Source organism: Syngnathus scovelli, chromosome 20, assembly GCF_024217435.2.
Source record: "Syngnathus scovelli strain Florida chromosome 20, RoL_Ssco_1.2, whole genome shotgun sequence".
NCBI lineage: Eukaryota > Metazoa > Chordata > Actinopteri > Syngnathiformes > Syngnathidae > Syngnathus > Syngnathus scovelli.
The window spans coordinates 11,591,171-11,601,048 of record NC_090866.1 but is presented as its reverse complement, the minus strand read 5'-3'; the positions used below and the strand labels follow the sequence as shown (position 1 = coordinate 11,601,048).

General features: G+C 49.5%; 1 protein-coding gene across 1 annotated transcript; it reads left to right on the top strand.

The window, feature by feature from the left end:
• Nucleotides 1–5,685: 5,685 nt before the first annotated feature.
• LOC125990025 (visual system homeobox 2-like) lies at nucleotides 5,686–9,805 on the top strand. The gene is made up of 5 exons (XM_049756611.2): nucleotides 5,686–6,292; nucleotides 6,823–6,913; nucleotides 7,183–7,306; nucleotides 8,298–8,478; nucleotides 9,081–9,805. The coding sequence occupies exons 1-5, from the start codon at nucleotides 5,794–5,796 to the stop codon at nucleotides 9,350–9,352; spliced, it is 1,167 nt and encodes a 388-aa protein (XP_049612568.1). The 5' UTR covers nucleotides 5,686–5,793; the 3' UTR covers nucleotides 9,353–9,805.
• The last annotated feature ends 73 nt before the right edge of the window (nucleotides 9,806–9,878 follow it).

Sequence of the window (9,878 nt, the reverse complement as noted above, 5' to 3'; positions counted from 1 at the left end):
GGAGATGGCTCACTTTATGAAAGCTATTCCACCGAGTCTCTTTCTGCAGATAGAATTTGGTGCTTGTGTTGCTAACTAGCTGACAGTGCATTGTTCTCTGACCCAAATTTCGTGACCTGGAACTGACAAAAAAAAAAAAAAAAAAAAGGTCAGCTCCATGCACCAGCAGCAACAGCAACATGTCTTCACTCGACTGGTGAGCTCATTCAACTGTCCAACCATATTCACGCACAATTAGCTCATCTGAGGACCAAAAGTAGAAGATGAATGTTTTGCTTTTGTTTTGCTGTTAAGTGAATACCATTGGTAGTTTTCTAATCTGGCCCAGTTAAACACTAATCATTTGTTGATGCATTAGTTGCAATGTGCTTAAATGACCGTTGTGACCCCCCCCCCCCCCCACACACACACACACACACACACACATCGGGCAATCAACCCTCTTTTTTGGTTTTAATCCTCATTAACACATGAGCAAAAATTCATAGGACAGCCTGCACATTCTAAAGCAGTCTAATTCAAGAGCTGGATTAAAAATGTTGCCTGCCGGCGTGGCGTGTAAGAATGGCCTGTCATGCGGCACAAGAAGGCAAAAGTTGTTGGAGGACTCATTTGTCGGTGCTGTGGCTTGCAGGCATGTGTCCGTCCCTCCTCTATTTTGCTACTTTGAGCAAAGCCACAAGCCCCGCCCTCATCCTGCACCTCAGTCCATCCAGTGGCTTCATCACCTTTTATGGAACCAGCTCGGGTTCTGTTTCTCATCACACCGAGCAGCCTTTTTTGAATGAGACGGGGAAGCAAACGTCCCCCCCCCCGCCCAAATTTACAGCTGACAAGTTGAGGCCACCATTAAAGCAAAAAGGCGCTGCTAATGAAGCATCGAGCTAGCCTCCCTCCCCATCGATCTAGCGTCCTCCTTGACTGTCTGCCTCTGAGCCTGTCACATCAAAGTCATCTGAGCATCATGTGGCTGGCACTGATCACGAGCCACAATTTACCCGCTCAATGGCAACAAAAGCCTTGCGGCAGGCCCCAGCTGTTGCTCGTGCAGCAGGTTGTCATCACGCTGCGAGCGTGGCCACGGAGGGGAGGGGAGGGGAGGGGAGGGGCATGGGCGGCATCATTAGCGCCCACCGACGGCCAGCCAAGTGCTCTTCTGGGCCTCGGGGGACTTTGAGACGCGTGGCTAATCCATCCGCAGGGAGCTAGCTACCTGTTGTACGGAGTGCACGAGGACATCACGTCTACTCGAGCCATGACACATTTCAAGGCACGACTGAAGTCCAATGTCTCATTTTGACATTTCTTTTCCCTCCTCCGTTTGCTAATGCAACTGTATCTACTTGATGTGTCATTGTGTATTCTGCGCGTGCAAGCGTATGGCGGTCTTATGGCTTATGGCTCCGTTCCTCGTTTGCCACTGATGAGTGGAGCCATGAAATAGATCCAAGTGGAGATGCGCGGCCCTCGGCTAAAGCCTCCTGGGAAATCAGCCGCACCGTGTCCACCTCTTTTAGCACCCGGGAGAACCATCAATAAGTGGGTAATTGAATTTTAAGCACAAACATTGCTGTGTGTGTGCGTGCGTGCGCACATTGTCAGGCCCTCTGGGGACGAGAGCAGCAGGGATGAATGTGTAATCCATTAAATAACAATTACGGCCTCTGATGGTGCATAGTGGCGCTCCTTCAAATTTTTTTTCTGAATGGCAATAAATGGACACTGTCATCCAGTTTGAGCTCACTTCAGCCCGTGGCTCGTTCTGGGAAAACAAATAGTTGTACTAAGTTCATCTTGTTTTTCCTTTTCCCATTACTTCACTGATTTCTTTTATATCAAACAAATTGTTTTAGGTTCTTTACCTGACATGTTTCGGGGGTTTCTTCCGCCTTCAGAGTGTGGCGGAAGAAACCGCCAAAACATGTCAGGTAATGAACCTAAAACAATTTGTTTGATATCAAAGAAATCAGTGAAGTAATGGGAAAAACAAATGTTTTACATGTTATGAATCTTTTGCATTTCATATGAATTAGGAAGGAAAATGGACAAATCAAGTCGAATATTTCAAGATATTTATTCAATCTGACATTGAATTTGTTGAGACTTTTTCCTCCTAAGTGAAGCCATGTCAACACCTAAACTTGAAGCATACTTGGTTGGCCCTCCCTCCCTCCTCCACAAACAGTTCCCCACCCCGTCGTTAAGTTGCACTCGTGATCCAAAACAAGTTTGCTAGCTGTGCTTTTCTCATGGCGCTCACACAATGGGCCGTGTATGGGAGCTGCCTGGTGGCATTGCTTAATTAGGCGAAGACTTGATTCATTTGCGCCAACTGACAGCTAATTAAAGAAGTGAGGGGCGCCGACGACCCCAAAACGGCTCCCCCCCACCCCCCCCGAGGGATGGCGGGTGATAGGTAGCCGGCCGGAGTGCAGCATGCTTACGCCTTGGTGACCCCCGCCGGCCTTTTCCTAGCCCTCAAACATATGTGCCACGTCGTGTTGAAATACAGCTCCTCGCCAGAGAATCTGAAAGTGAATTGGAACAAATGAAACAAATGAAACAAATTCAAAAGCAAACTCTCCGGAATGAATTGGAAATGCAAATGGCCGACTCCTGCTCTGTCACGGATCGGACGGAGCAGGGCGACCAAATGCAGCTTGGACTAGCTTGCTAGATTGGAGAGAACAAAGACAGACGCGGCAAATTGACACGGCTTAGCAAAACAACAAGCACGGATGTTAAGACATGACAACAACAGCAAGCAAAAAGACATCAAGACAACAATGACCCGGAAGGGCGCGAGGGGCAGACAGGACCTATATACACCACAGGTAACGAGAGGCAGGTGAGAATAATCCACCTCATCATGGGCACACAGGAGGGGAGGGGCGAGCACACAGACAGAAACCATGACAACAGACACATAGTGGAACGGCTGGGGACGAGACGTGACATGCTCCTTACAATAAAGGAAAACTCTTTCCCAGTCTCCGGCAATATTTTGCTTGCCTCTATTTTGTATTTTTCCAAGCCATGCGCTCATGGTTAGCCACGCAGCTTTCCCGCAATCCAAAGGCACTTTTGACGGATGGAGGTTAAGTCCGGATGTCGTGTTTGTCTTCTCTTGCTTTTCAACAGCATGTCAAGTCCTGCTGTCTGTCGCAGGACGTTAAAACAAGTTGTCTGGACATGGGGGGGGGGGGGGGCAAACATTAAAGATCCCGGGCCAGTCAACTCCCATTTCTCCCCACCATCGGGACAAGGACAAGGCTCACGGCAGGAGGCCGGGCCCGGCAGGCCCCAGTGAGGACAATTAGGGCCTCATCGGGGTGTACCTCGCGGGGCGTCCACTCTTGGCTCCGGCCCTGAGCCGCCGCCGCCGCCGCCATGGCCCAAAACAGTCAGGGGCATTGTCTCAACTAATTAGGTAGGGGCCCCATTTTGTGTGTGTGTGTGTGTGTGTGTGTGTGTGTCACTGCCGCCGCCGCCGCTATGCCTGTCCGATTCCCTTCTCCTGCCGAGCTGCTTGTCCCCGTCCACTGCGGGAGTGTGCTAATTACACTCGAAATGGGCCCGAGTAATTATGTCACTTGTGATTACGCCCGCAGTCGTCGAGAAAGTTTTTCTTTTCGGGGGGCCTCTCTCCCATGAAAGTATCCGCCTCATTACGCCAGTAACACATCTGCACATGCAACAGGGGGCAAAGGGGAGCCCAGCCGGCCGACCGGGCTCCCACAAATAGAGAGCCGACCGAGGAAGGCAATAGCATGAAGTTATTGCCCTAATTAATGCCCAATCAGCATTGTGGAAGAAAAGCTTTTGTCTTCTCACCTTAATGGGATGTTTTGCTCAACGGCTGTTTGCGGCCTGCCGCCGAGCCGGGCCGAGCCGAGCCGAGCCGGCCCGGGCTGGGAAACGGCAATTAGCTAGATTAGGGGAGCCATTTCTGGGCCCTGCAGACAAAGGCCATCACAAGGAGCAGTGCTTCACAAACACGACCTGCGTGCCATTTCAGTTTTCTCAGGAAGCCCATCCGTGTGATTCCTTTGTCTTTTTCAAAATATTGCCAATGTCCTTTTAAAAAAAATACTGAAATGCAAAAATGTTCTTACATCTTTCTCGAGCCTGACAAAACAACCAAAACAACAAGTGTTCTCAATGAGTCAAGTGTGCTTGGTGTGACGTCACGTCTAATGTGTGGCAAATTGGATCGAGCTTTCAGTTTTTCACTTGTTCGTTTTTGATGGTTCGTGCAGGCCTCCAGATGGCCCACGCGGCGTCATCTCTTATCTGCGCCCATCTCCAAACGTGCTGACGGTCCCCGAGGAATCCCGTTGGTGTTGTTCGCGCGTGCGTGCGTGCGTGCGTGCGTGCGTGCATGCGTGCAGCACGTCCAGCCTTTGAAATGGTGCACTAATTGAATAAATAGCCGATTAGCTTGGAGAGAAAGGGCAAAACAAAAATCAAATCGCTTCTCCCCCCCCAATATGGAGAATGCAAGAATATTTTGGAGAACATCAAGCCACATGACAGCAGACTGTCTGTTTGTTTGCTGTTGTCCCCCCGGTGTGTCCTCAATACCCGAAAGTGGGACGTTTAATCACGTGACCGACCGATTATAAATGGGAGTTGGCGGGGTGGGGGGATGTCAAGCAGCTTAATAACATTTCAACAGATGCGCGCACTATAAGACAAAACGTTTTGATTGCGCAAGCCTAATTAGAATATGCAAATGAGCGCGCGTGCGCGCGCGTGCGTGCGTGGGGACGGAGGAACGGATGGACGGACGGACGGCGAGGAGGAGCGTCCAACGGATCGATGGCCACTTCAATTGCTTCATTAAATTGGACAAATGGCTGGAATGTGACGTCTTCATGCCAATAACGCAATTTGTATCAATCCTTTCAAATGAACAAAAACTCATATATATTTGTATATGTATTACATTAATGTTTTGTAATTGTTTGTAATGTCTCGGTACAAAAAATGTAACAATTTACAAATATTTGTAATTATAGCTGATGTTTATAACAGTACCTTATTTCGCGGCACTTTACTTGATTTTTTTTTGCCAACACATAGCTAGTATATGATCACTTGTAATTTTAGTGAATATTTTTTCAATCAATAGCATGCTGCTAGTGGGCTTAATATTTTTGTAGCAGCACAACGTATTTGAAAATGCGCCTTCGTTCTTTATCCGAGGCCCAATATTGTAGTACAGCACAACAATTAATGTCCTTTAATAAAACATCGACATGAGAAAAAAAAAAAAAATCTAAGGAGTTTGGAATAATAAATCTGCTTTGGGGTTAAAAATGTGCAGCTCCAGATTCAGCCATTCTCCCAAAACAAAACAAAGTCAAAATGTGATGTCTGCTAAATTTCCAAATGATTTTGCGAGCTTGTTCCGCCTCATTGGCTCCATCAGATGAGCTCAACGATGATGACCAGTGACACAAGCATGAAGAGGGGAAAGTACAAGCTTCTCTTTGCCTTATTATTTAACCTTGAATGGAAAAGGACCAATCGAAATGTTCAACACGGAACGAAAAAAAAATAACAATAATAACTGAGGCGTGATCAAAATAATATAAAGGGGTGTTTAGAACGAAAAGTTCAACGTGGGGTCGCTCATGATTGGCTGCCGCCTGTTGCCTGCTGCTGCTGCTGCGGCGGCGGCGTCGGTGGAGGGGGGCGTCCAAGAGGGTGTGTGTGTGTGTGTGTTGTCGGATAAAGAGGAGCATCCCGCCCGACTGCAAACTAAAAGTGAAATCTGCGAGCGGCATCATGACCGGCAAGGACGGCGCCGTGCTTTCGGCCACGGAGAATAAGCAGAAACCGGTCGGAGCCCCGCAGCAGCAGCAGCCGCCGCAGCAGCCGCAGCAGCAGCAGCAGCAGCAACAGCAGCAGCAACCAACCCCCGCCTGCAAGATGCCCCCCACGGCGCACCGCCGCACCGGCTTCGGCATCCAGGAGCTCCTCGGCCTCAACAAGGAGCCGCCGCCGCCGCTGGTGCCGGTGGCAGCCGCCGCCGCCGCCGCCGCGCTGAGGCGGCCCCTGGAGGCCCTCCCGCACCGGGGCCACCTCCTGTCGGGCCGCCCGGCCCAGCTCGGACACGCCGGCCTGGGCGGCCTGGGCGTCGGCCTGCTGGGCCCCGATGGCGTGCACTCGTTCTACGGCCAGCCCGCCTTTCTGGAGGTTCTGTCCGAAGCGCACAACGTGCACTTGCAGCCGCTGCACAGGGCCAGCGCGCACATGCACGACGTGCACAACTCGGCCAGCTCGGGTGAGTGAGTGAGTGAGTGAGTGAGTGAGTGCTGCATGCCCCAAAAGAAGAAACGGATTTTTTTTAAAAATAATAAATAGCAAGAATACACTTGGCACATTTACTAACAAAAGAGAAAATATTGCAGGCGTTTGTCTAAACGTCATTTACACATCGCGCTGAATGTCTTAATCCAGACGTTTTTCGATGTTGCAAGCTTTTTTCAATTCAAATTACATTCATAGCTTTTACTTGTTGTGTGTGTTTTTTTTTTTTTTAAGATTAGCATGGGCGGAATTAAGCAGACGGCCACAAATAAATCCGAGATGAATTTGACTCGTCGAAGCTGATTAAGCCTGTAGATTTCTTTTCACCGTCTGTATTTAGATTAATTCATTATGTTCAGAAATATTTCCAGAATTTTTTTCACATTGACTGTTATTACAACAGTTAGGAAAGATGAGACTGAAATATAAAATCAATTTCTTTGTCATGCTATCAAATATACAAACGTTAATCCTCCGGTGTCAAAATTCAATTTCTTCCCGCAGATTCTGATGACATGAGTCTTCCCACCAGTGATAAAAAATTCTCCAAATCTTCCTTGAGCCAAAGCAAGAAAAGAAAGAAAAGACGACACAGGTAAAAATAAGAACATTGAGAGAAAAAAAAATCTAATCAAATCTATGCCACTTTCTACACTATAGCCTCCATGCAGTTTGGAAGAGGAGGCATGATGGAGTTGTCATGCATTTTATTCCTTTGCTCTGTCATCCTGATATAAAAAAAATATATATATCCAAAATGTTTACATGTATTTGCATATCCATTCAAGATGTATGCTGGAGAAAATGTTGTAAGTGCCTAAAAGTATTCTTTCGAATTTGGATTTGTCTTTGTTTTCCACGCAGAACAATTTTCACGTCCTATCAGCTGGAGGAGCTGGAGAAAGCCTTCAACGAGGCCCACTATCCGGACGTCTACGCCCGAGAGATGCTGTCCATGAAGACGGAGCTGCCAGAGGACAGAATACAGGTAAGTGCTGTGACTCTGCCTCCATTTTTTTTAGCGTGCTCCTGGTTGAAGCTCACTGGCAAACCAAACCAAAAAAAAACAAGACAACTGCATATTGTGGATTGCACTTTTGAAGAGCATAACTGTAAACACCATAGAGAAGCTAGCTCCAACGTAGCGCTTTGTTGTGGACGGTTGAAGCAAATTTCAATCCTTCATAATAATCAATAACGTGAGACCAAACTACACCCAAATGAATTAGCAGGTGATCAGCCCTTCTCCTCCCTGGCTGCCGCTCCCCCCCCCCCCCCTCCCCACCTCCCTCCACTTTGATATTTCATGGCCTGTCTCTCATCTACGGATGGGGCCTGAAAATTAACTTATTTTTCAATCAGCCCGGGCGCCCTTGGGGTCACCTCTCTGTCACACACGCTCTGCTGTCAAAAGCATGATTGCTCATCTGAGGCCTGTCTTTTTATAGGATGGAGGTTATCATCAGAGCTACCTCAATGGCTTTCCCGCTTTTCCGCTTTGATCGTTTTTAATCCCGTCCCTCCGCACGCACACACGCACGCACGCACACGCTACGCCGACAATCTCATTCCATCTCGCGGGCCGTTTTATGATGCTCGTCGGGGCTCATCCATATTCACGAGCTCACCCAGGCTATTACGAGGCCTGGCTGTGTGAAAAATCAATCTGGGCTCAGGAGGAGAAGAATGCGCATGAATTCCTGGTGCATGCACGTGTGCGCGCTTGCACACATGTTGTGCACACATGTTGTGCACACATGTTGTGCACACATGTTGTGCACACATGTTGTGCACACATGTTGTGCACACATGTTGTGCACACATGTTGCAAGCATGCAAAACGGGGATAGAGAGACCGCCGGATTTCCAAAATGAGCATAGCTAGTAGCCCCAAAAATGTTTCCGTCAATTAACACTGTCGATCATTGTATAATGATTTGGATTGGTTCAACTCAGCGTGTCATCCTTTCCCGTCCCAGGTGTGGTTCCAGAACCGCCGGGCCAAGTGGCGCAAGCGTGAGAAGTGCTGGGGCCGCAGCAGCGTGATGGCCGAATACGGCCTGTACGGGGCCATGGTGCGGCATTCCATCCCGCTGCCCGAGTCCATTCTCAAATCAGCCAAGGAGGGCGTCACCGAGTCCTACGCTCCCTGGTTACTAGGTGAGAGGCGGCGGCGGCGCCGGCGGCGGGATAAATGATGTTCCCGAATTTAGGAACGAAACTCAGTTTTAGCCTGAGGACATTCCAAACGGCTGTGTGCTCAGAACATTTGTGAGCTCGTGGTGTTCCGCAAGGCTCGCTGTTTGGTCTTCTCTGCATTTGTGTTAGTGTCTTTGCGTTCCACTAGGGAAGCTTCATTATGTCACTGGCACTTTCACGACCACGTTTTTGGCCTCGGCTATTCAACCAAATGTTTTTCCTCATTCCTTTTTTTGCATCCGACAATATTTTGCAAATTCGCTCGACTGGCAAAACCTCATCCGCGCGTGTGTTAATCTGACCGCCGGCGTGGATTCCCAAGGGAGGGCGGCTTGAGGCCAGAGAGTGTCAAAGCGCTCGATAAGGCGGCAGCAGTCAATTGGCTGATAATCCCACTTCATTAGCGGAGATTAGAGCCTTATCTCCCGTTGGCTTTGTGTCAATCGATTGGGCGCAATCTATCAGGCGGCTCGTAATTGATTAAGAGGCATCCGTTCTTCTTCAATCTGCATTTGCAAGTGAGGAAAGTTGCCACAAAGTAACACATTGCGTCCATCCCTCAGGTATGCACAAGAAGTCAGTGGAGACGCCGCGCAGCCCTGCCGAGGAAAGGAGCAGCGGTGGCGCCACGCCGCCGCCGCCGCCACCGCCACACCAGAGGGCGGACGCGCCCCAGGCAAAGGGGCGGACGGACGGCGACAGAGACGAACTGCGGGTGCACAGCATCGCCGTGCTGCGAGCCAAGGCGCAAGAGCACAGCGCCAAGATGCTCGGCACGCGACGACGCACGGGAGAACCCGAGCGCGGGTCGACCGAGGACGAGACGGACAACTGACAACGTTTCGGGGGAACGTTGGAAACGCACGGAACGGGTCAGGAGCTGGCTTGAAAAGAATGGAGCCGCCGCCACCTCCTCCTCCTCCTCCTCCCCTCTGCGGGCCTCACATTCTGTACATACAGTGAACCCTCCGCTTTGTGTCCATCGGGAACATACGAAAAAATCATGCGGTTTGTCGGCACCGATAAATGCTACTGCAAGTTAGCCAACTGGGGAGGGTTGACTGTAGGTTGAATGTTTGCTCTTCGCACTCGGCTCAGCAGCTGTGTGAGTCCCAGCAGTCATGCTGTGACCTCTGACCTCGTCTTCTGACAGCCTCAGCCTGACAGGGAGAGCAGCAACCTTCAATGTGAAAAGCATCAAAGTGGACAGATGTATTTGGTTTCCGTGTTTGTCTTTGTAAATACTGTATGTATCAGCAGTCTGATTAAAATGGAATATTTAACAAACGTGTTGGCTGCCAACGTCGTTTCCTCTTTCGGGGTTTGTGCTTTTGCTGGAGAAAGTGGGCGCATTGCTCTGG